Below are 27,409 nucleotides of genomic sequence, written 5' to 3' on the forward strand. Positions count from 1 at the left end.
ATAATAATTAACATTGAGAAGACCTCTACTGTGTGCTTTGGTGTATATGATTTGCATAGCTTATTCAAAGGCTCTTAGAATAGCCCATTCCCAGAAGTATATGTCTATATGCAGGGTGCAGAGATGTAATCATTGCTATAACTTTGTAATATTATATAACCCCTTGGACTGATAAATACCCAGCTTCCTCCTCCAACTACCAGAATAATAATCTAAACATAGGGTTTCAGCATTCAACCAGCTGTATTTTGCTGCCATCTGGTGGCATATCCAAAACATTGCATCATTGAATACTTTGTTCAACCTTTGCCATGGTTTTTTGATAAAAATCAACCGTGTTTGTGAAGTCTGTTTATACAGTGAGCTGGATATGGTGTTAAATGTAGACACATGTAAACCTTCTTCTCTGCTTCTGTTCCCATCATATTTAAATACATCATGCTGCTACCAGTCTTGATCTGATTTCTGGTTAATGAATCGGAGAGATAAATAGTATAAAAGCAAGAATCCTGTGCTAATGCTTGCCAAGATGAGGCAAATTACATAGAGGGGTTGGGAGTCTAGATCCATTGATTGGAGCACCTGCAAGGAAAGATATCACATCATAACTTTTGAAATTGGGATGCCATCTGCTGAAAAGAAATTTTATTCAGTTGCTTGCCTCTGAGTTCCAATCAACTGATTGATTAATCTGCACATGAATAAAACAATAGATTTGAAGATAATAGCATTCTTTCTTTGTTGCTAGAGGATGTTTTGACCTTCGAGAAAGCATTCTTTTCTGTGCAGTGGAAGTGGGATGCTTGGTTGAAGATAGCACCTGGCACACATACGTTGTGTGTTCTGCTGTCTGGTTTATTTAGCCTGCCTTTCTCACTGAGGCTCAACGTAGATCACATAATATTAAAAAAAAAACTAGGAGTAAGGCCCATTGTGGGAAGAAATACAACAAGCTCTAGAAGGAAGCTCCAGGTGAGTGTCCCGGCTGGGGCTGGTGGGGCAGCAGAGGAAAGGGGAAAATAGAGGGAGCCAAGCCATGTTTATTCCCTTCTGCTTAGCTAAAAGGCAGGGCTGTCTCAAGTCATTTTGCTGCCCCAAGTATGGGAGGACAGCCTTATGGTAACAGGTATGATTCCCTCCACCCCGACTTATGTTGATTTGGGGTTATGCAGTGGCAGCTAAGGTAGAAAAGCACCTCCTCCTATGCCATGTCTTCTGGGTTTCAAGGGTCTGGAAAGCGATTCCATAGCCAGTTACAGGGTTGCTAACTCTGGGTTGGGAAATACCTGTAGATTTGAGGGGTAGAGCCTGGGGAGGGCAGGGTTTGGGGTGCAGAGGGACCTCAGCAGGGTATAATTCCATAGAGTCCATTGCCCAAAGCAGCCATTTTCTCTGATTTACAGTGAGTGTTGGATGTTCTGTCAAATAGAAATTCCCTGCCTCCCCCTCCAACAGCACTGATCTCCACCAAATGATGTTGCTGGTTGGGTTGCCTAGTCTGGGTTGGGAAATTTCAGGATATTTAAGGGTAACGTTGAAGGAGAGTGAGGTCACAGGAGGGAAGATACCTCAGTGAAGTGTAGTGCATAGACCCTACCTTCCATAACAGCCATTCTTTCCAGTAGGAATGATCCCTGTACTCTGGAGATCAGTTGTTAATCCAAGAGGTCTCCAGGCAAAGGTGTTGTAGAAAAACTGAGGGTCACAGTGTTAGGAAGATATGCAAAAGTATATAGCACTGTGTATAATAGATGTATGTTCAAGGTAAATCAATTTAGTCCAGTAATTGTGATACTGGCAAGGTGCTGTCTGAATATTTGTACAGAATGCTAACATGCACTTAGATTTTTTTGTTTGGGTGATTATAATCAGACAGCATAAAACATCCAATGAACAATGCAATAGGACAGTGGTGGCGAACCTATGGCATGGGTGCCAGAGGTGGCACTCAGAGCCCTCCCTGTGGGCACGCATGCCATCGCCCCAGCCAGGCCCAGACCATCATTAAAGTGTCGAATTCTCTGCCAAATAATTTTAAGTAAGTGAAAGCATTTGGGATTGCTTTCCTTACTTTCTTTGGATTATCTTAAGTTAATGTATGAGTTGTTTTTTTCTAAAGTAAAACCTCAGCATTCAGGTTAAATTGCCGTGTTGGCACTTTGCGATAAATAAGTGGGTTTTGGGGCGCAGTTTGGGCACTCGGTCTCTAAAAGGTTCGCCATCACTGCAATAGGATGAAGGTTAGTAAAGTTAGAAAAGCAGTGCAATTTACCAGTGCAGAAATGAAGCATATGTATAATATATCAATGCAGAAAATGGAATTACAAAAGTAGAAGACAACGGACTAAGTGCAAGGTAACACAGTTCCCTCAGTAAATGTGAGCAGACTCTATTCTATACCTTCTAGCCTTAAGAAACTACCTTCTACAGGGCTGAAAGTAACTTAAATTTCTTCCCCACACTGATCTCTCTTTGGGGGGCCTCAAAGCGGAAGGAGAGAGGTCTAACTTCAGCCACTTTCTTACCAGTATTCTGTTCTGGCCTCTACTCGCCCCTGTAGCTCAGTGTTGTCTGCTCTGACCGGTAGCAGCTCCCCTTCTGGTAGAGCCTGGGCAGTTCTGCATACCAAGCATATAGCCTGCCACTGAGCCATAGCCCCTTCCCCTATAGTTATATTAAAATAGATATTTTTAAAATGTGTTCCCTGATCAATTTAGGCTACTTTTTAAATGGATTCCTCCAACCAACGAAGCACCCTTTGCAATGTGTCGTTCCAGTCATAAAGAAACAAACCAATTCTCCTTTTGTTTCTTGTCTTCCCTTCTATATCCTGTCCACTGTTTGTGGTAGCAATCTCCTAGCTTTCAGATTAGAGGCTCTTCTGTTATGATTGACAATCATAGCAAGAACTGTGACACTTCCCTTGATGAGTGCATCATTTGGGAGGTTCTCAGCACAGTTTCTAAACACTGTTTTCCAGTCAATTCACTGCTGAGGTGTGGTAAAGGAAATTACTCTTTCTTTAACAAAACAAAACAAAAAAAGTGTCTGTGTCTCCTCTTTTGACAGGCATGCTAAAAGCAAAGCGCAAACAGGCACTCCTGACAGGGATAGGTAGAGGTTAGGGATCCGCGTGTGCCTCTGGAGGCACCAAAGGAAAGGTTCGCCAAAATGCAAAAGATGCAGGTGGGAGCGTTTGGGCGATGGAGACAGGGCTTGCTGCCCATCCAGTTGGAACTGCACTGCTTTTGGTACCATTCTAAGGGAGAAGGATAGGCTGATGACTCTGCCTGCCTTTGACTATCCTACCCGCCACTCCACCAGCCCCAATGGGTACCAGGTGCCACTGTCCTTCAGGCAGTATAGCAAATGGTCACAGCAGATGATATAATTGGGATACACCACTAGATGCTCTGATGCTGCTTTGTCTCTGAGCATACCTTTTAAAAGAACATTCCAACACCACCTGTTGATTACAAAACCACTGGTATCCTAGCCAAAAATGGTGCTGCTGTTGCAGCAAAATATAAGCTTGCTACTAGCTGCTGTTCAGCAAATAATTAAACATTTTTAAGTTTCAAAATGGTGTGCGGTACAACAGGATTCATTCCATCCTGTTAACCCAGATTTATATTCTATATTGTCTTATTATTTAATATTATTAAATATCTCCAAACATTGACTGAGAAAAAAGGTGACTTACAAATTTCCCAGAAACTGGGTAAGTGACATTCCCAGAAGTCATCGTGTACGTGACTCCTGCAAACTGAACTTGCATCAAGCCTTCAAAAGACCATCTGACAAAGGACACTTTCGATATCCAAGATGGAACTGCAAAAAAAGATATTTTTTTTTAATCATTACTGAATTTATTCGAAATAAATATATATCAACTAAAGACTCTTGTTATAAGGGTATTGATAGGAGCTATATTGTTATATACGGTGCAGAGTTTGTAATACTGGAGTACTTTATACTGTTTTATATTCAGAAACATAACCAAGAAGCATAGGCCGGATTGTTTGGGAGTAAGTCCTTCTCAGTCATATATTGAAGGTAAGGGAACCAGGTGCGCTCAAAGAGTGATTTTGTTGTACAGAGATTCGATTGATCTATCAAAAAAAAGATTTTTAAGGAAAGCAGAAGGAACTTGATTTAGCATAAACCAACAGGGACATTTAATCCTCTAAAATTGTTTCTGACAGCAAAAAAATCAGCACCTGTTTCCCAAATTAGGTACTGGCTGTTCTTCACCAATTAAGACTGTCCAATGAGCCATGACTTGTGGAATCACTAAAAACACGATCTATTATCTGTTCCGGTTGTGTTTCTGTGGTTTTCAGGAACCAAAAGGCAAAGTCCTGCTTGCACACACAGTTGATAGCATTGCATCCTTGATACCTCAAGTTGGCCTGATGTTTGATAACTTTTATTCTAAGGTAGAGGAGTTAGCCCAGGCTAGCCTGATCTCGTCAGATCTCAGAAGCTAAGCAAGGATGTCCCTGGCTAGTATTTGGATTGGAGACCTCCAAGGAATACCAGGATTGGGACATGGAGGCAGGCAATGGCAAACCACCTCTGAACATCTCTTGTCTTGAAAGCCCTAAGGGGTCACTGCACGTCACTTGGTGGCACTGTGATTTGATGGCATTTTCCATCACCATGGAGGAATTCACTGTAGTCTATGGTGTATGAAGACTTTAAGGGAGGTCTGGGCCAAACACATTACCCCAGCTGCCATTCTCCGGCTGCAACACAGGGCTGCACAGAGGCCAGAGACAGAGGAATGGGCCATCTGATACATGTGGTGGGGAATAAATCTATATCAGGGCTGCCAAACTCTCTGGGTATGGCATGCAGCAAAGAATTTAAAATGACACACATTGGAGCATAACGTTTGAATTGGGTATATGTTCTTTTTATTCAGGGTTCATAGGCTCAGATCCTAGGGTCAATTCCTGGATTCTACCTGGAGAAACAACCCTACACAGGTAAGCAGAAAGGGAAAGCACAGACACCAGCTTTCCCCCTGTCCCCCATAGGCATGTACTCTCTTCTGATTGCTGTGTATCTGATATTTTCAGCTCACCTGTCCACAGGTTTTGCAAGCTTATCAAGAAGCCACCACTTAGGAAGAATGTTGTATACAACATATTGCCAAAGAAGGCTGAGATCTGCATTGTTGGCAGCAGCGCAGATATCCACAGTGCCATGGTTCGGGCACAGCAAGTTCCAAGCATAAGCAAAAGCAAGTTAAGAAAGAAATGTTCCGGTTCAGGACTGAGATTTGCCAGCCAGTAGATGGGAATTCCATAAATGATGCATAGAACACACTGCTCTGGAAGTTCCCCTAAAACCTATTTTAGAAAGGAAGCATAGTTAATAGTGGAAAATGAAGCCCCGCAGTACTGTAGAAGAAGGGATATTCTTTAAGCTTTATTGCATATTGGAAATTGATTATCGTCAAATCATTTTCCATGGCCCACATTTTGACCTTATGTGCTTTCAAGGGATCCAGATGTCAGTGACCAAAAATATACAAGAAAATGGCACAGGTGTGTCCCAGGGCAATATTGACTTAACATATAATTAAATTACTTCTACATTGTGATAGAACTGTACTGAAAATGCAGACCAGAGTTATAAGTGAAAGTGAACAGTCTGATTAGCAGCTTTTCAGTTGCACAGAATGTGGACCAAATGAGCAACAGTTATTCTGCGATGTATATTCTTATGTCCTAGTTACATATTTACTCACTGGCAGTGATCCTAAAAGAATTCTAGCAGTTGCAAAAAAAATTACTCCTTTCTCTAATTGGGTAATGAGTGATTAATAACAGCTATTCACTGCTCAAAATCTATGTATCATAGAGTTTTTATTGGATAGAAGGAAAGGAAGTTACCTGCATGTACCAATGCTTCCAGCCATGGAATGAAGAAGAAACTGAATTTGAATTTAGAAGCCTTTTAAATGGCATTCCATATGATATCTATCCCATAAGAAAATGTGGTAGACTACAGATCACAAGCAAATTAAAGTAGTTGTCTACAAGGAAGGAAGGAAGGAAGGAAGGAAGGAAGGAAGGAAGGAAGGAAGGAAGGAAGGAAGGAAGGAAGGAGCGGAGTGTGAAAATTGCAAAGATGGTGGGACGAGGAAGGAAGGAAGGAAGGAAGGAAGGAAGGCTCGGAGTGTGAAAATTGCAAAGATGCTGTGGTGGACTGCACTTTAAAAGCTCACAAGTTCTGTATAAACATGTAATGGATTGTGAAGGGTTAATGACTCACAGAGCCAGAGAGCCTTGAGTGACAGGCTGTTCAAAGGAATTTGAATAGGAATTTGAACAGGAAGACTTGGGAACTGGCTGCTGATGAGAACTCAGACTGAGTTTAGACTTCACTGTGGAAAATATAACTCGGACTGAGGAGAGTTTAGCTCTGACTGAAAACAGTTTTATACTGACTGAGGACTGGGAAGGTTGGCAAGGAGGAGTGTGTGGATCAGTGAAGCACCCATTCAGGCCAGGAAAAGGGATAGATCTAGTTAGAAGAGATTCCCTGCCCAGTTGATAAGGGAGATAGCTCTAAAGAGTGGAGGGGAGTGAAGGAATTTGGGTACATGGTAGTGTATCCCTGCCTTCTGAAACCTGAAGAGTCAGTTAAACTCAAGAAAGTATACTGGAGTGTTTAGGAAACACTGAAACAAAAGCCTGTCACCTCAAAGATTATAGGACTGTGTGAAAAGTTTAAAACTCTCAAGTGCTGGAAATATATGAACTGTAGTTTGTGAAAATATTAAGTTACCTCAGAGTTCTTATTGATTTACCTCAGACATTTTACCCCTGATTTCACCTGACCTTTCCTCTTCTACATTGAATAAAATATTTTGTTTATTTTTGAACATTATTAAAGCCTCTCATGTGCCATTTCAGAAGTTCAAGTTAAAAGGGTGATCTTGTCTCTTCCCTCAAATTCCTGGGTTGAGCCAGGTTAAAAATACAATAACATGACAGGGTGGAACAGCCATAGATCTTCAGAAAAGAAGAAAATATATAAAGGGGCTGCTCAGTCAGAAAGGAAGAAAAAAACAGAGGGAAAATCCCATGTCTGAGGGAAGGAAGAGGGCAAGGTCATCTTAGATGCCTGCATCAGTTAGATGAAAAGAGGGGAAGAGAGAGATATTGTCTACCCTTTAGGATATATAACCATTTTTCAGTGCATGTTTATGGATGAAATTAGGAATCTAGACTATGTTATGGAGGGTGCCAAGGAATGTGGGTGTGGACTGGATGGATCCAGTAGGGCTTTTCCTGTGTTCTTAATCTGACAATTAAATTACTGCAAATAAAAATGAATATAAGAAAAAGTATTATGATAAACTCATTCATTCATTTTAAAAGAGTCAAATCCTGCACTCTTCAGAACCTGACCCAGTCACAGTATTGATGTATTATTTTTAGGATACGAGCACATGATAATGAAATTACAATTATTCTGGGGCATAAAAAACAGCAACAATTTAGGCAAGAGGTGGGATCACAATCAATGTTAACAAAGTTGAAATGTTGCTGAGCAAGGTAATCTTATAAAGTATGGGCAAAGTTTCTTTTTTTAGACACATAGTGACTGTTTTGTTTTATTTTATCTTCTATAGCTAGATTCAAGTCTAGTATCACCTTAGAGACCAACAGGATTTTCAGGATAGGCACTTTCGAGAGTCAAACCTCCCTTCTACAGACCCCCATGGCTACCCTCTAAAACTACCCTAAACTTTTATGTACTTTGCAAGAAATAGAGAAATGCCACTTGTTACATTTTGGATTCTGGGTGAGAGGGCTTAATCAGGCAATGCTTGAACCTTGTGACACCTCTTTATAGAAATCAAGTACAGGCATACTGGAACCAGTTACCTTGGCAGAGAAATATGGCCCAACGGGATACAATCCATCTTCAAAATCCTGATAAAGCACAACTCTTTCAGAGTGACCTACAGCATAAAAGAGAAATAATCACCTTGTGGTTCTTGCTACAGTGTCTCAGTGGTAAGGTTTGCTGAATTTTCCTCTTTTTTTTTAATCTCTTGAAAACAGTAGTAACATTGGAGCTTACATTTTGTGATTCCTTCAAAAATGACTGTGAAAGGAATCAGGGCTCCTATCATATACAAAAGTGCTGATGTATCCTGAATAGACAGCTTGTTTTTTCCATGGCCATAATACAGGAAACCAATTAACAAAGACATTAGGAGGGCCTCAAATCCACGGATTAACAAAGCTGAGAGATCGCGGACATTGTTGGAGAACTGCCGACTGCAACAAAAAGAAACGGCACCAATGAATATAAAGTTTGAAACATGGTAATTTTGTTTTTTTAATTGCAATATGTATCGTAGAAAGAAAACTCAAGAACAAGCATTGTACGTGATCATACATAAACAGAACTTCTGCCATAAGTGGTAGACAGGGAATAGAGATAACAAAAAATTTCCAGTGCTATCATATTTGTATGATGTTAAAATGTTGCCTCACTCCCAAACTAACCAATTTTAATTCGTTAATTAGGTATATAGTATTTTCAACATGTACCAGGCTTTACAAAGTACAAGAAGGCAGGTCTCTTTCCTGAAGAGTTTAACCTCAAACTTGACATTAGGGAACAGCAAACAGAAGGGAGAGAGGAAGGTAGTGGTGGGATTAATGGAAGAATGTTAGTTCACCTCAGTTCCATATACTTAGGCATTTCAGCAAAGGACAGAGTGAGTAAAAGAAGATTGGCAAGACAATCGTTTTTATTGTATTTTTTATTTATTTACAAAAATTGTATTCTGCCTTTCTTCCCTTACAAGGGCTGTCAAGGTGGCTAACCAATTTAAAACATGCATGATAAAATAACATGTTAAAATACACTCTCTCCAACACACATCCTTAAAACAATTAAAAACGGAGTTAAAAAACATACAAGACATAAAAATGGACATTAAAACTTTGGTTAGGAAAAGGGATCCCTGAGAAACAAAAAGCTCTTCACCCGCTGGTGGAAGCCAGCAACAGAAAACAACAGAAGGAGACAGACAAATTTCCCTGGGGAGAGAATTTCAGAGCTTTGGTGCCATGACTGAGTTGACACTTACCTACGGTCTAATTTTATGACAGATTATTCACATTTATACATTCCTGGAATATAAAGTTTTGGACCACTGTAGCAAGTAAAACTGATTTGTTTCAATGTCTTGTGTTTTTCTTTACAGAGGCTTTTGTATACTAAAAAATGGCTTCTCTAATGTGAATGATTTCTGCCAAACCCACCCATAACCTTCAAAACCTCAAGAACTCATCATGTCAGTGTCCTTAGAATCCTCCCACAAATGCCACAAGTTTTTGGGGAAAGTCTACATTAGCCATGTTGGCAGATGGTGACTGAGCTTTCTTTTTACCATTCCAGGGCCAGTTCACCAGCTAAGTAACCCAAAAGGGTGCAGTGCAGGTTAGCACAGTGAAAAGGGCACCAGTGTACCAAAGACATTTCTCCCAGCCATCAGCAGCATAGGAAATTACTGACAGACACTCTTGGGCTCACATCACTGCCGGCCAGGTCCAAAACAACATCCCGTGACATTGATACAGTAACTGGCCTTGGACTTGCCTACAGCTCTGAAGGCTGAAGTTTCAAATGTTGTTAGAAATAGTGTGATGTGAAGTTTGACCGAGGTTGTGTCTAACTCAACCCTCGACCTGATAGACTGTTTTCAAGTGGCTTCTAAATGCAGTTATTTCAAATAAGGCATTAGGAAAACAGGGGGGGAGAAGTAACTTTTACTGAGTTTCTTGGAAAGTGGAATAAGACACTTGGAAATATCTACACATGAAATACACAGCATCTATTGCATCCTTTTGGAAACTTCCAACAATACTTTCTGAACACGACCTAATAGTGAAGACCATGGAAAGTGCGGAAATGGATAAATTGACTTTGATGTTAAAAGGGCAAATGGAAGAAGATTTTGTCAGACTATGGACTCCTTTTTATGATTGGATAAGAAAGAAACACAAAGGTATGGACTCCTTAATATTATAATATGAAGAAGCCTTTTATGAACTTCTAAAACCTCACAGTCTATCTCTTTGTAATGTGAAATGATAAGTAGAGAAGATTTATATGCAGAAGACTTATTACTTTTGTTTCCTTCCCCTTCCCCTTTCCTATTTCTGTATACCCTAAAAACTCAATAAAACATACTTTTTTAAAATAAAAAATTAAACACACAGCATCTGCTGGGCTCATCCAGTTATTATTTTACAGATTTTTTTTAAACCAGAACATTTGATTCGTATTCAACCATAATGTGTAACAACAAACAACAAGAGTTACAGAAATCCACTTATCCTACCAATGCAATCAAATATACAATCAAAGAGAGGTTCCACGGAACAAAGCCATAAAGGTCATAGAAACATTAACCCAATAGCAACAACTTATACTTCGTATTGTAAATAGTTTTCCAGTTACTCTCACAGGTTATGACATACCTCTAGATCCGAAACTCATGCTCTTACACCTGTGGCCGGAAGGGTTTTTTTCAAATAATCAAAGACAATTATTTTACAGATGTCAATTCCAAAGTGCAGAGAGCAGATATCAACCAATCTTTTAACACCTGAGGTGAGAATCTGGCCTTCTCACAACCTTATGAATATCATAGTATAAGTATGAGCTCCTCCTTGAAACTCCAGGGGTTTTTGGCCATTTGGGGGGGGGGGGGCTCTGAGACAGATAAAGTCTCCTGAGAGGGAGAATTCTTCCCATCTCACTTCCTGGAGGCACAAACCCTTACCTGACTCAAAATTAACAGATTTTCTTCTCCATTGCTCACTCCCATATGGCTCCTCCAGCATTTCATAAGTCTGCCTATGCACCAAACAGGCATATAGAGGATGGGTGACCGACAGAAAGGGGGCAAACCTTTGCCCATCCATCACAGCAGCATGTGCTGTGCTTTCCACCCTCCTTTCCCATCCATTACTCTTCAGATCTTATATCAATGAGGCATTACATGGATATTTTAGATACCGTTACCTTAGTAAGATAGTGAACTGCTGAAACCATCCTGGCAACTGATCAGCTGGATGGGGGTTCATGTTAATCAGCTCCTCTGAAACGAATGGGGGGCTGCCAAAAGAAAAAGAAAGGGGAGACGGGAATATCTCAAGGTTCGCACAGCAGTGGCTTCAGTGTAAAATGCTGTCCATGTGGTATTTTTCACCTTAGATCTCTGGAAACAGACACCATATTTTCATCTTCTTCTGGTCTTCTTTTCCATAAAAAGTCATCAAAATGTTTGACTTTTTCATGGAATAAGGCAGCGAGTGAGCTGGCCCTTTGTTGGGTTACCATCTCCGTTTCTTCAGTCTGCCTGTCAACACTAGTCAAATCAACTGTAAAACAAACACAAACCAAAGTTCATATGACCCACATGTACTACATTTGTCTTCACATTTATTAAACTACTTCATATATTTGTAGTTACACATAACCCAATTGCAGTCAATTCCTTTAACATATGAGGTAATAAAATGTATATTCTTGTGCTCTGTTTTCTTGGTTCTCTCCAGAATAATTCTCACAGTAGCCTCCTATGGAGTTACTACTTTGTTGAGAGTCTGTGTATGTCCAAGCATTGTAAATGGGATTGTCAATCTCCAGGTAGTCCCTGGAGTTCTTCTGGAATCACAACAAGTCTCCAGACTACAGAGATCCGTTCCCCTGGAGAAAATGGCTGCTTTAGAAGGTGGACTCTGTGGCATTTTACCCCACTGAGGTCCCTTCCCTCCCCAAACCCTCTCCTCCCCAGGCTCCAGCCCCAAAATCTCCAGGGATTTCCCAACTCACAGAGCTGGCAACCCTTGTTGTTACCAGTGCTCCCTGTAAGCTGTGGGGTCTTGTGAGCAACAATTCTACTTTGTGAGCTACTGGCATTAAAGCTGTGAGCAAGCCATTTGGCTGCTGCATAAATTAGGTTGCTCTGGAGCCATCCTTCCTGAGCCAAGACAAAAATGTGTGAGCCGGAGGCTAAAAAACTGTGAGATAGCTCACACTAACTCGGCTTAGAGGGAACACTGGTTGTTACTACAATCAGATTCAAGTGTTTGAGGATTAGCCTCCTTGAGCAGGACTCTGGAGAGGTAGCATATACATTTTCAAAATAAATCAATAAATAAGTGGTGAAGCTTTTCCTTGACTGTGCCATTTAAATATGCCACTTCTGCTCTGCAACCTAGTTGTCCCCCCATGGAAAAAGTCAGTTATGATGCTAGGGACAAGGGTTTAGCCTGGCCATTTCCCCAGAAAGTATTTTTCTGTGTGTACAAACATTCACAGACCTCCTCTCACAATGTGATATCATACACCCCAGGAAAAAAAAGTGCAGCCATTTAATTCTCCTGCATGTATGCACTGTTCTAGATAACAGCTGTTGAAGTATTCCAATTTATGGAAGGTTTATAAATTACATCTCATCTGGTTCAGTATGGAGAGTGAATATTCTCCAGGTGACCAGAACAGGGCAGTTTCCTAAAACTGACAAGTCGTTGGATTTTAATTTTATTTTCTGCCTCTCATTGTGCCGCAAATGTCTGACACAGGAATGTTTCAGCAAACAGACTACTAAAACTACTTGCAAACCTATTGCAAAGCTGCCTTAAGGACCTATTTGCTGGCACAGAAGTTCTTTGATCTTTGAGGCTTTCTCACAATCGACACTGGTGGGGGGGGCAGGAGAAGAGATTGATAGCCACCCAAGAGAGGTTGTGTGACCAGTACTCTAGGAGATCAGTGAACTCAGGGGACTTGGCTAGGTACTCCCTCACCATCATCTCTCCTGAATCCTCCGCCATCACATGCCTGGCATTCCCGCTGCTGCTGACCTCCCAGTTCACCACTGACAACCAGTGGGGCTGGTTGGGCTCTTTGATACAGAGGTGCCGAGCTGGGCTTCCCTCCCCCCAGCCTCTTCCACCCCCTGTTCACTCTGGCCACATCTGTTGGCCTGTAGCCTCCATACTTCTTTGTAGAGCTCATGCTTCCATTGCACAGGCTCTGCATTCTGGTAGGGGCCACAGAGGGTGTATTGGAGGTGGGAGCAGCAACAGGGAGTTGTGTGGAAGGGGAGGATGCTTCCACCCCATCTGTAATGCTGCCTTTTATCCGGCAGTCACACCTACAGGCCAGCCTGTACTCCCCTTCCTTGCAGAGAGGATCCAACCTGGTGGTGATGCCAACCTGCAACTCCTCTCTCTATGTCCTGAACCATGAGAGAACAGGCATCCCCTCAGGGACCAGCTCCAGTGTGGAGGCCAGAGCCTGGTTCAGCCCTTGAATCAGGGGCATGACTTGCCCCAGGCTGGCCATATGGGCATAGAGCATGTTGATGGTGTCCTGGAAGGGCCTGAGGACATACACCACTTGGGAGAGGGTCAGCCAGTCATTGGAGCTGATGCTGAGCTCCTCTCCCCTGTGCTGGATGGTCATGGAGGAAGTGACATCCTGCACTGCGCTCTGCTCCACCAAACACATAGGTAGAGTTCCAGCAGCTGGGTAAGTCCAGGATTAACCACTGTTCAGGTTCATCCCCCTCCCCCTGCCTCTCACGCAGCAGATAGACAGACTTGATGCTGCATGAGAAGTGGGGACCAGGCACTGGCAGGTCTTCAGCAAAGCCCATATCTCAAGAGTGGCTGTGCCCCAGGTGGCCCTGACAATGCTCCCCAGCCCCAGCACATCCTTCACCACCAGGTGAAGTGTGTGTACCAGGCAGATGATGCCCTTGAGGTGCACAGCCTTCACCGTTGCCAGCATGTTGGCGCCGGCATCTGTCACCATGTATCCACAGACAATGTTGCCTCTGCCAACCTACTCCCTCAGGTTACTCTGTATCATAGCGGTGATGTTTTGCACTGTGTGGTCTCCATCCATTCCCTGTGCACGGAGCAGAACCACTTTGTAGCCCGGTGGCAGGACTGTCCCTTCCTGGGGCTTGGGCTGTGCCCCAACAGTCCAGACAGAGAGGTCCTCTGGTTGCTACCAGTGGGCAGTGAGGGAGAGCTGCTGGCTGTTCCAGAGGTCTATCATGAAGTGCATGGTTCTACCTTGTGCTCTGGAGACCTCAACCTTGACCATCGCCACTGTGAACTGTGCAAGGCGAGCAAGACTCGTCCTCTGCATGGGGATGGAATACCAGGGAGCCAGGTGATGCAGCAGCTGGCAAAAGACTACATCATGAGGAAGAAGGGTTGGCCATCCACAGCAATCCTCTTGCCAATGAGGCGAGTGACTGCTTCCTGGGCCCTCCACATAGCCCTTCTGGATGGCAATGTCTGCATCCCTAGGGGAGGGTGTGGAAATGTTTCCAAAGTGTGGGCTGGAAATGACACCCCAGGACTGCAGAAGGTGGGAGGAGGGACAGCTGCTTTCTGGCACTGGACTAGGAGGGGCCACAGAGGGGTGTACTGGAGGTGAGAGCAGCGACGGGGAGTTGTGTGGAATGGGAGGATGCTTCTCCCCACCCCTAAATCACTGTCAGAGTCTTCTCCAAAAACTGTTATCAACCACTGGTCTTTGGGCAGTGCTAACAACTCTTTGTCCTCTGTGGAGAGATCCAGGAACAGATTAGGGAAAGGAGGCTCCAAGACCTCTGGTGATGTCCTGCTAAGGGTGGGCTATAGTGGGCTGGCTTGATGAGTTTGGTGCCTGGGGATGGGGGCCTGTGGCATGGAAGGGGGTGGAGGACCTTTTCCCCCCATGACAAGCACTCTTTGTACCCATTTTCACCCATATGGCACAGAGGGGTTAGTTCACAATCGGGAGGGATGGGAGGGTATAAAATGTGGTTCCTCTGTTGAGGAACCCACTAGCTAAGCCTCTCTGCTTGGTGTGAGCAGAGAGATGGGTAGCTCAGAGTCCTGTCCACCTAACACCAAAACCCCAGCAGGGGAGGAGTTCCCAGTCATGAGGGAATGTGCTCTGCTACTCCACTTTTAAGAAGTTCCCTGCCTTTCTCTGTAACTCTGAACAGACAAGAGAAAAGAGGCTGCAGAGCTGAGCTTATATATAGCATTCTGATCCTCTAGAGCAGGATGGGAACTCTGTTATTGGCAACTAGCAGTGCCTATTAAACTTTGGAGGGCTCCTATTGGTGTTTCCAAGGCTGGATAATTTGGGGGGGGGGGCTGCTTTGCCTTGGAGTTTTGTAAACAGTTTAATTGAACAGAGTCTGTCTGGAAAATGTATCCATTCCTGAACCACCACAAACTGCTGCGAACAGCACCAAAGTTTGTAAAATGTTCATGACAGGCACCCTTCCACAAACATTGCTTTCCTGAACCACGAATCAGCCAAAATTCATCACAAACTTTAGTTTGTGAGCGAGTTTGTGCCCATCCCTAGGTATCACCTTTCAAAGGCAGGGGAGAGAGATCTTAGGTCATGAGAGGGCATAAATTAATCCTCCCTGAATAATTGCTGATAAGCAGTTAATATTTTAGACACTTCTATTTCATCTTGTCTCAAAAAAAATCAAGACAGCAAATATGATTTCTCCTTTCCCTATTGTATTCCCACAACAACCACCCGGAACAGGTTAGGCTGAGGAATAAAGGTGGCCCAAAGCTATCCAGTGAGCTTCATGGTTTAACTGAGATTTAAACCAGGGTCTTCCCAATCCTAATCCAACATTCTAACCATCTATACCACATAGATTTAATAAAGATCATCTCCCAATAACACTGACAATACCAACCATAGAAATCAGCAGGGTTGCTGTATGTTGGGCAGGGATATCCATTTTCTTTGAAATATTGGACCATGTCCCGTGCTGCTCCAGCATAGATTGTGGCTCCAGACGTCATCAACAGAGCCAGATCAAAGAGCTGGAAGATATCTGATCGTGGCTGGTGAACTGAGAGAAGGACTAATCTGTTTCCTCTGGCCAGCCTAGACAGTGTTATTACTAAGTTGTGGGCTGTGAAACTGTCCAGTCCTGATGTGGGTTCATCAAATATTAGAATTCCTGCCACAGACAAAACCACAATTATGATCAACTATAGCACGTTCTCAATATATCTTATGTTGTCAGCGTGTCAGTCTAAACATATACACTTCCAACAGTAGCTCACAGAGTGGTTTCATGGTCAAGGGGCCAGAAGGACAAGATTGGCAGGGAAACTAGCCCTCTAGCTACTGGGCTGCCAAAAGTGTGTCAGCATTGTGGGCAACCCCCCACCCTCAGCTCCAAGTGCAGAGAGCATTGATCTGCCATTAGATTTTGTTTCCCTGTGTTGTGAGCGAGGCTGTCTCTGCACAAGTCTCCTGGATATGTGAGCCTCCAAAAACCCTCATGACTTAGCCACAGAGGCCTGGATAAAATGATCCAGTATGATATCAAAATGGGGCCCCCTGAACTGTCAGGAATTTCTCTGGATGCTCTCACAAAGCAGTAGCCCATCTGGTAGAATCCTGCCAAGAGCACAATGTTTAAAGGACTTTGTCCTCAATCTTCAGATGCTCCCTGACACTTGAGACTGACTGACTCAAGTTTGCCAGTTAATAACCTAAGGCTATATAGAGCTTTCCACCTCATCCAGCCTAACCTGGCCATTCAGTCCTGAACCTACAGAGAAATATCACGAAGTTGGTACACAACCTTGGTTAGAACAACCTGAGCTGTTCCCAAGTCCCAGTAACTCAATCACCTCACCTAAAAAACTCTTACTACCTCCCAAACGTAGTATCCCACACTCTTGATCTAATCCTGCTGTGGAATCCAACCTCATATTTCCCAAAGCCTATGATGGACATCTCAAACCCCTGCAGATCCATAGCTGGTTTTGTATCTCAGCCTGCTTCCCCAGCCTCAGGGCTGGCCTGTTTCCCAGACCTTTCCCATTTTGCTGAATCCTGGAAATATCTCATTTTGGACCCCCAGCTTCTTATTTGGTTTTGGTTTGGATTTTCCCTATGTCCTAGACCAACTTTCCTTTTCTTCTCCCCAGGATAACAGCCACACAGACTCTTTTCTTCAAGATAAGGCAATGTGCGTTTTTCTTTTCACTCTTTATTTTCCCTTAGACTCCCCATTTACTCCAATCAGGCAACAACTAAGGATAGCATTACTAGGGCTGTGTTACTATATTGCAATGTTGTTTCATGTTTTTGCTTTCCCTTGCATTTCCTCTTTCTAGCTTTGTACCATTGTGTTGTTGTTGTTGTTGTTCAGTTGCACAGTCGAGTCTGACTCTTCGCAACTCCATGGACCACATCACCAGGCCCTCCTGCCTTCCGCCATGCTCTGGAGTTTCCTTAATTTCATGTCCATTGCATCGATAACACTGTCTAACCATCCCATCCTTTGCCATCCCCTTCTTCTTTTACCTTCAATCTTTCCCAGCATTAGGGTCTTCTCCAGTGAGTTCTCCCTTCTCATTTGGTGGCCAGAGTACTTGAGTTTCAGCTTCAGTGTCTGGCCTTCCAGGGAACAGTCAGGGTTGATGTCTTTTAGGATTGACTGATTTGATCTTCTTGCAGTCCAAGGGACTCTCAAGAGTCTTCTCCAGCACCATAATTCAAAATAATCTATTCTTCGGTGCTCAGCCTTCCTTATAGTACAACTCTCACAGCCATACATTACTACTGGGAATACCATTGCTTTGATCATATGGACTTTTGTTGGCGGGGTAATGTCTCTACTTTTTATTATGCTGTCTAGGTTTGCCATAGCTTTCCTCCCAAGGAGCAGGAATCTTTTAATTTCATGGCTGCAGTCACCGTCTGCAGTGCTCTTGGATCCCAGGAACGTGAATTCTGTCACTGCTTCCATGACTTCCCCTTCTATTTGCCAAGGAGTGATGGGGCCAGATGCCATGATCTTAGGGTTTTTTTAAAATAATTTTTATTGGTTTTTCAATTGCAATAACAGAATAATACAAGAACATTATTAAGGAACGATACAGAACTTGAACATTAATAAATAACATAAAAACTTAACAGTAACAGAGATTATACTACCAATATAATGATAAAGCATTCAGCTTTAGTTTCTGTGACTATATCATTTGTTGTTGTTCAGTCGCACAGTCGAGTCCGACTCTTCGCAACCCCATAGACCAGCTCCCGCCAGGCCCTATTGTCTTCCGCCGTCCTCTGAAGTTGGCTCAATTTCATGTTCGTTGCATCTATGACACTGTCTAACCATCTCATCCTTTGCCGTCCCCATCTTCTTTGACCTTCAATCTCTCCCAGCATTAGGGTCTTCTCCAGGGAGTGCTCCCTTCTCATTTGGTGGCCAAAGTATTTGAGCTTCAGTTTCATTATCTGGCCTTCCAGGGAACAGTCAGGGTTGATTTCTTTTAGGATTGACTGATTTGATCTCCTTGCAGTCCAAGGAACTCTCAAGAGTCATCGCCTGCACCATAATTCGAAAGCATCTATTCTTCGGTGCTCGGCCTTCCTTATAGTCCAACTCTCGCAGCCATACATGACTACTGGGAATACCATTGCTTTGACCATGCGGACTTTTGTTGGCAGGGTGATGTCTCTACTTTTTATCATGCTGTTTAGGTTCGCCATCGCTTTCCTCCCAAGGAGCAGGCATCTTTTAATTTCATGGCTGCGGTGATCTGGGATCCCAGGAACGTGAAGTCTGTCACTACTTCCACGACTTCCCCTTCTATTTGCCAAGGAGTGATGGGGCCGGATGCCATGATCTTAGTTTTTTTGATGTTGAGCTTCAAGCCCACTTTTGCGCTCTCCTCTTTTACTCTGAGCAAGAGGCTCTTTAGATCCTCTTCACTTTCAGCCATTAGAGTGGTATCATCTGCATATCTGAGGTTGTTGATCTTTTCCCCAGCAATCTTAATTCCCGCTTGTGATTCATCCAGGCCAGCATTTCGCATGATGTACTCTGCATATATATTAAATAAGCAAGGTGACAATATACATCCTTGTCGTACTCCTTTTCCTATGCTAAACCAATCAGTTGTTCCATATCCGGTTCTAACTGTTGCTTCTTGGCCCTTATACAGGTTTCTCAAGAGACATGTGAGGTGGTCTGGTACTCCCATCTCTTTAAGGACCTGCCATAGTTTGTTGTGATCCACACAGTCAAAGGCTTTAGCATAGTCAATGAAGCAGACGTAGATATTTTTCTGGTACTCTCTTGCTTTCTCCATAATCCAGCGAATGTTGGCAATTTGATCTCTAGTTCCTCTACCTCTTCGAAACCCAGCTTGTACTTCTGGTAGTTCTCTATCCACGTACTGTTGAAGCCTAGCTTGTAGGATCTTGCTAGGATGACCTTGCTAGAGTGTGAAATGTGCAATTGTGCGATAGTTTGAACATTCCTTGGCATTGCCCTTCTTTGGGATTGGAATGTTAACTGACCTTTTCCAATCCTGTTGCATTTTCGAAATTTTCTGGCATACTGAGTTCAGCTTTTTAGGGGGATAAAATTATTTCTCTTTGAAGATCCTTGTTTCTCCTTCCAAATCAGAGTGATGAGCCAAACTGGGACCCAGGTAGCTTCCAGGCTGTTTGACCCTGAAATAATTACCCGAGTGAAGTGGTCCAGCCTTACATGTGTAGGGGGCAAACTGGTTTGGGAAGCCTCCCTCAACATAAAATGCTTCAGGGGGGTCACCAACCATTCCTACCCTGAGGAAAAGCTCACGCTATTCCAGCCAGTCCCAGAAAGGCCTAACCAGTCTAAACCAGGCCTATCTACTTGAGTCTTACTCATCATGGGAAGTACCAAAGTGAACCAGATAAAAAAGAACCCTTTTGTGGCCAATGTATTTATTTATTTATTTATTTATTTATGTTATTCAATTTATACCCCGCCCTCCCCGCAATGCGGGCTCAGGGTGGCTTACATAGGGGCAAACGCCAATATAAAACATAATTAAAACCATTTAAAATCCCAACAGCACAAAACATTCGAGTTATTGACTAAAGTGCTCTAGGTGTTCAACATGAAATTTCACAGATGGCATTTTCAACTGTTCAGCATCGTCTGCTCTAGGGAAGCATTGATGTTCCCTCATCCAGGGCCAGGTAAAGATGGAATAATGGTGATGGTAGTGCCCACTCCTGCTCACTCCTGAAGCAAACAGCTAATCCCTGTTTTGCCAAATATAGAGATGGATGGGTGAGTGCTGTTGCCAAAGGAGGAGCAAGTCTATAATGTCTGCTTGCTCTCTCCCCCTTCATGGATAAGGAACCCAGTCTCTTCAAACAGCCACCACCCACCTCAAAGCTTGATGTCTTCCTTTTTTGGGAAAGGAGAGTGGATGAAGGTATCTTCCAAGCCACAAGGGATGGGAGCTGGACTTCCTTTCACAAATAAACATCTGTGACGCAGTGGCCATTTGCAAGCGCTTTATGAATATTAAGCAACCAAATGGGGGGTTGGATACCTGCCCAGTGACTTTACAATAAACTGAAGTTATGGAGTAATGAAAACAGAGTAAAATGTACTTCCCCCATGTGGTGGTCTGTATCCAAGACAAAGTTTACAGGAGGTCACCATGTGGCAGATGGTTACATGCCTATAGCTGCAGCAAAACCCGCCTTGCTACATGCATTGCTTCTTTTCACATAATGCCAGTTGGGTGCTAAAGCACCAGATCAGAAACCTAAAATGGTTTTTAGGTAAGAATAAAGCTTACCAGGATTCCACAAAAGCTGGACCCCAATGCTTACTCTTCTCCTCTCACCCCCAGAAACACCACGGATATACTCATTTCCAACTTTTGTATTTGCACATTGTCGCAATCTCAGTTCTGCTATAACTTCTTCTACCTGAAAATTTGATCAAGAACAAATCACTTTTTTTGTTTTAGCGAAAATATTGAACAATATGATTAAATTACCTTTTCCTGAAGCAGCCTTACTTATGGACCCAAGGTGGGGCAGCTGTGCTAGTTCAGCAGACAAATTTTGGATGCCATTATCACATTCACATTCACTGGCATAGAACTTTAAAGAAGATCTTCCTGAAGGACCTCCCTATTTTAAATAAGGGGAGGTGGATCTCCTACTTCTGCTACCTGGACTTATATGTCAGGGGAGCCCTGTCGCCTAGCCCAACTTTTCCTGGCCCCACTTTCAGTCCTAATCTGCAACATGGAGCCCAATTTAAAACTCTATATGATGATTTCCCCCTCTTTGGTTTAAGCTAGATGAGATGCTAGAAGGTATGTAGACCTCAAAGCATTTGAAGTGGTAATAGACTGGACTTAATTTGAACTGTAGACTCCAAAGGCTGAGCGAGTGGCCGAGGGAATTTTAAGTTTTCCATCCTATTCAGGTATGCCAGTCAAATAAATATTTTTATTCTCTTAAAGTAAAGCAATCTCCTCAAATATGAAAAATTTGATATGACCCTTCTTAGGTTGGAGCTCATCCCAGTTGTTGGTCCCAAGCTGACCCATCAGGTGAAAACAAGTGCTCTACCTTACATCAGTGATTAAACATTTCCAAAACTACACAAATCACTTTTTAAAAAATGACTGTAATCCATTTTTCTTTGTGTTCCTTTCAAGAGTTAGAGAAGTGCTTGCATAACAACCTGCCAACTCATACATTTCTAAGGGAAAGTGTAAACCAAGCAAAACTCAACAGCAAGACAAATGAAAACCAGAGATGCTAGATAAAACAAATTTTAACACTGATAAAAAGACAAATGATCACATTCAGATTAGTTTTTCTTTATCCAACAAGACGCACAGTCACTTAGGTAATGTTATTAAATAAATTCTTGACAAGTTAATTTTCATTCTAATTACCCTTTTTTCTCTTTCTGACTCGGAAAATGTCTTCGGGAGACGCAGTTTTGCAATGAACAATAATGTTTCCCTCACTGTCAAGTTGGGTAGCAGTCTGTCATCTTGCCGTACATGGGCAATGCACTTCTTAACCAGTTGGTGGGTACTGGGTTTTCCATTGATTATAACTTGACCTGATACAATTTTGCCTCCATGGTCCCTACATGTTATCACGTCGAACAAAGATGTTTTTCTGCAAACTAGAAATATAATAGATTACAGTGTTAAACATCTATGATGGTTTCTTTACTAAAGCTATGTCTCCCCCAGTGAGGATGAGATGGATCCCATAGGTCTGTTTTACTAATGGCGGCACTTTCTTTGGTACACCTTCTCTTGATACATGGTGGCATCCCCTCATGTGAAAGAACCTTCTATTGTCAAGAGAAGACTCCTTAAGCTAAAGGAAGGTGCCACCACTAATGAAACAGATCTGCAACACCCAACCCAATAACTATGCTAGAAATAATATGAATCCACCTGATTTTCAGGTGGGTGGCAAAAATTGATCATTTATCATGCCTCTGACAGGCAACCTACTGGACATAGCTTGTGGGCAGTGCACCTTTGCCTGATGCATATTATGATTCTCTTTCTAGTGTATTAGTGACTCGAAATATCTTTTAAACTAAACACAATCCATCAGAAAGTCCTCCTCCACAACGTAGCCTATCAAAATGAATGGGAAATGTGCAAAAGGATGAATATGCTGTAGCACAGCTTTCATTCACTTTGATGTGACATGACCGTATGTCTCTGTAGGATTTGTGGAATAATGGAACTGATTGACTTGTGGCCACAGTTCCATGTTACAGCTATAGCATGGAAAGCACCCAACCAGATATTCTCTATACAACAGGTGTGATTCACAAGGCAAACCACTCCACACATCACAGTTACCACGTGAAGCAGCCTTGGCATGTAGGTTATTTTCAAAAGCCTTCCTCATAACTAGTACAGACTGTGGACTGGCCTTTGTTCCATAGCAAATACTTGGCAGCTTTCCCTCAGCTATGGTTTACGTTTGGCACTTTTCAGAAACCATACAAGAGAATTTAGTAGGGAAATATTCAGGGGATTAATCTGAAGAATGAGGAATTCTTGTGTCCAATTGTTATTGAATTGTAGCAGCATACTAGGTCCTTGTAGAACCATGGAGCATTACACTTCATTTCTACAGCTCTCTTGGTAGACTTGGAAGTACTACTGTGCATTCATCTCCCTCACAGCATACAGGCTCAATAATGACTCCTTATATGCAAGAAGATGGGCTGAGCAGGGAGAGTGTGAAATTTCAGCCAGGTTCTTAATATTATCTTTCAGAGGACAGATTCCCAACTGAATATTTTTGTGTGTTCTAAAAATACAGGTTTGCCTTTTTAAAAAATAAAAAAGAAAGCTCATCAGTTCACAAACCTGGGAGAACTCTTAATATTAAATAAAAGAGGGAGTTTAAAAGCTCAAAACAGAGGGAAGGAAGTGGGGAGGAACAAAGTGGAAAAGGTTGGTGTGTGGGAGGGAAAGAATTGGGGAGTGAGCGAGGAGGGAATTGAGGGGAAGTAGGCGCTGAAACAAATAGGAAAGGAGAAGCAGGGACAAGCAGAGGCAGCAGGGTCAGGTAGGCCACCAAGGGGAAGGACAGGATTTCCTCTCACCTGCAAATCCTCATGGGTGTCCTGCTTGCAATCTCCATCAGTACTTTTAAAAACTTGAGTAAAATACATATAATAAACTATTTTAAAACCTTTTATGAATCAGCTTTCAGAGCTGGGTTTGATGCTCAGTGTAAGTTATTTTAACATATGCACCATAATGATTCAGCAAAATATCTTCCATTCTTCAGTACCTGACCTTATCGTATATATTGATATTAATCTCACCTATTATTTCTTTTGTATATATTGATGGGGTGGGGTGGGGTGGGGGAACAAAAATCTTTTTAAAAAAAACTTTCCCCAATAGCAAAGAGTGTTTCTGTTAAATTAAGACAATTCATCTTGCTAAGAATATTCAGAGCTTGGCCAAGCAAAAGCATTTCCTGACAGACAATTGACACTGTGTTTGTGTGCATGCAATAAATGTAATATTATTACAGAAATTGAACACATGACATTTCCTTGTACTGAGTCAGAGTTTATCGAAGTCAGCCTTCTCTTATCTGACTGGAAGCAGCTCTCCAGGATCTCATGTAGAGTTTTTTTGCATTACCTACTACTGACACTTTGAAACTAGAGATTGAACTTGGGACCCTCAGCATGCAAAGCCCTCTACAAAATGTCCATTTAAATATCTTTTCACCCCATAGCCCTTCTGTTGCTTCTAGGTTGATGTTTCTCAACCATTTTAAGGTTTCCTTCATCCCACATCTTCTTAAAAAAATCCCATCTTTCATTTTTTTCTCTCAAACTACAGTCTCCCACGGCTGCTTTTAATTTGTTAAAAAGTCGGGAGACTGTGTCAGAAGCCCGTCTGGTGACTTTAGTCTAGTAATTTGGACCTCAGCCTTCATCCTTAGTAACAATACCCAAGTATGTGTATTTGTGTTAGCTCACATTCGTCCCTTTTCAGGATTCTTAGTTATTGGTTTTGTGAGTTAAGAATGTAAGGAGAATCCTGCTTGATCATCTAGCTAGTCCAGCACTCTGTTTCCTAGAGTGGCATTCCAAATGCTTTTGGGAAGTCTGAAAACAGGGCAGATTGGTATTTCATTACCTGTACTGTATCTGAATGCAGTGGAATTCCAGAAGTGAAACAGGCATTTTATGAATGTGTATTCTTTATCTGATTGGGATCTCCTGCTACTTAATTCAGTTGGGAAACCATGAGTTCTACTGTTATGGGACACTGAGCAGCTTGTTGACTAGAAACAATGATTATTTTATTTAATTAAACTCGTTTAGGAAATTATTTGGCAGAAAATGTGAAAAATAATGGCAGACTTTAGTTTCTAAACTAAATCAAGTGCCCAGTAAGACAGAACTCTCTGTATTAATTAATTCTTTCCGGTGATCCTAACTTTCCAGTTTAGAATATGTCTATAAAGAATGTTTTTCTCAAGTAAATCACTTTGCTATAAAGAATGTTTTTCTCAAGTAAATCACTTTGCTCAGATGATGGACTGGCCTTGTAGAATCTGTAGATGTGGCTGGTTCATATCAGAATGCAGTATTTCTTACCAGAACTTTCTATGAGGGCCAGCATCTGTCCACTTCTGACTTTAAAGGTCAAATTTTGGATGGCCATCACATGGGAACTGGGGTCTGTGCCACATGTCCAAGGCATCTTTAGCTCTGATAGTTTCTGATACCATGGAATCTGTGAGGCCACATCAACCTAGTGAGGAACAGCATCGTTATAAAGTCAAAACACAGGCAACCATTTGCCCAGAGATGAAGGACTTAAACTAATAAGAGAAGAGCTGGAGTAATCTTCATTTTAGACCTAGTGTGAAATCCAACCTTAGTGTCTGCCCAGCTGAGATTTTCCCATAGAGTAGCAGCATCTGATACCCTTCCTCTAAAAAAACTAAGTGACAAAAACACGCCTGAATCACTGCTGTGATGTTGTGTAGATAAACTATTACAATATACAGGATATAGATTGGTGAGAAGAGGGAGAGGGAGCCTTCGGTTTTGCTGTATTAGAGCTGGAACATTTTTTCCTAGTGTCCCACAGAATGCTAAGAGAGAAGATACACATTTGCTGCATTTGTTTTCAAGGCAGAGAACATGTGTTCAAGCCAGCAATGTCACTTTTAGAACATTTATCTCTGTCTAGTATTTGGATGGGAGACCACAAAGGAATAGTAGGGTCACTACGCAGAGGAAGGCAACGGGAAGCCACCTCTGAACATCTGTCGCCTTGGAAACTCTATGGGGTCGCTGTAAGTCAGCTGTGACTTGATGGCAGAAACAACAATGATGGATCGTAGACAGAGCAAGGCCAACTTCTCACCTGATAGTTGAGGTCTCTGACCTCCAGCACATTTGATTTGCCACTGTATGTGAAATACAGACTGTTATCATCTTCTGAGCAAAAAATACTGTCTTGGAGTTCCACCTTTGCCTGTAGAAATCATCATTAGAATGTCATTTTCTTAAAATGTGTAGTGGTTTTAAAAACAAAAGGAGAGAGAGGTAACTTATGAAGCTGCCTTATACTGAATCAGACCATCAGTACATCAAAGTCAGTATTGTCTACTCAGACTGGCAGCGGCTCTTTAAGGTTTCAAGTGGAGGTCTTTCAAATAATTTACTAGCTGATCTTTTAACTGGAGAGCCAGTTTGGTAAAGTGGTTAGCAGGGGGGGTTTTTCTGGGGGAATGCACTGGAATGGAGTTCCAGAACCTCTTCAACAATTTTTTAAAAAATGTTTAAAAGTTAATGAGTTTTCAGTATACAGATTGATAACTTTATTTCCCTCTTGAGAGTTCTGGCACCTCTTTTCCCAGGAAAAAAAGCCCAAGTGGTTAGGAGCGTGGACTCTGTTCTGGGAGAACCGGGTTTGATTCCCCACTCCTCCACATGCAGCTGCTGGTGTGACTTTGGGTCAGTCATGACTCTCTCAGAGCTGTTCTGTTAAGAGCAGCTCTCGAAAGAGCTCTCTCAGCTCCACCTACCTCACAGGGTTCTGTTGTGGGGACAGGAAGGGAAAGGAGACTGTAAGCTGCTCTGAGACTCCTTTGGGTAGTGAAAGGTGGGGTATAAATCCAATCCTCCTCCTTCTTCTTCTGATACTGGGATATTCTGTGTGCCAAGCAAATGCTCTACCATTGACCCATGGCCCTTCCCCAATGCACACACTAGAGTTGCTGCATCACATAGACTACTGAATCAGTAGTTGCATGATCAACGTGCAGAGCACTTTTCAGCACAGCATATCAAAACATTCAGGCCTCCAAGGAGCTTACAATATAAGTAAGTGGTAGAGATGGGGGGGGGATTTGACCAATACATCAGCAGCTTCTTAATGCTTCTTCACATTTTGAAGTATTAATGAGATCATTTTAATGCTTTCTATATCAGCACTAGTTCAAGTGTTATTCAATCCAGATGAAATATGACGTTTTCTGGTTACATTTCTTGATTTATTTACATTTCAAAAATCTGACTAAAATCCCTTCAATTTGTCATATTTGTGGATCTCGATCTTAACAGTTCACTCACCTTCTCAGTCTCCTCCTTCACAGTGGGACAATCCAGTGAACACCTCTTCATCTTTATTCCCCTGTTGTGATGATTATTGACCACCTCCTTTTTAACTCTATATTTCCAATTGATGGTGTGTTTTCTTCTCCTTTTATTTTAAAGCCTAACTACCTTCTCCTTCTTACTCCAGGAAATACACCCAGACTGGCTTTCATCTGGGCCACACCTACTTCTGTAACTGGTAAACTATTGTTGCTATCATTGTGCTACAATAAAAAAAACACTTCGGTTAAAGGTTCATCTGATAATGATTATGGTGGACGAGCGACTGGAAATAATTTTTTTTAATGCAAGAAGCAACAGACTGAGATCACAGGCGTTTAAGAGCTGCTCTGT

At 42.4% G+C, this 27,409-nt stretch overlaps 1 protein-coding gene across 1 annotated transcript; it reads right to left on the reverse strand.

Annotated features, from left to right (window-relative positions):
- Positions 1 to 444: 444 nt before the first annotated feature.
- Positions 445 to 27,082, reverse strand: ABCG8 (ATP binding cassette subfamily G member 8). The gene is given in 13 exon segments (XM_015410156.1): positions 445 to 582; positions 3,704 to 3,831; positions 5,090 to 5,357; positions 7,908 to 7,984; positions 8,107 to 8,306; positions 11,071 to 11,132; positions 11,251 to 11,429; positions 15,788 to 16,057; positions 20,709 to 20,841; positions 21,828 to 22,066; positions 25,043 to 25,199; positions 25,821 to 25,931; positions 27,032 to 27,082. Coding segments are annotated over 13 exon segments (2,013 nt in total).
- Between the last annotated feature and the right edge of the window lie 327 nt (positions 27,083 to 27,409).

This window comes from Gekko japonicus, unplaced genomic scaffold (assembly GCF_001447785.1).
Source record: "Gekko japonicus isolate JY-2015 unplaced genomic scaffold, Gekko_japonicus_V1.1 scaffold681, whole genome shotgun sequence".
In the NCBI taxonomy this organism is placed as follows: Eukaryota; Metazoa; Chordata; class Lepidosauria; order Squamata; family Gekkonidae; genus Gekko; species Gekko japonicus.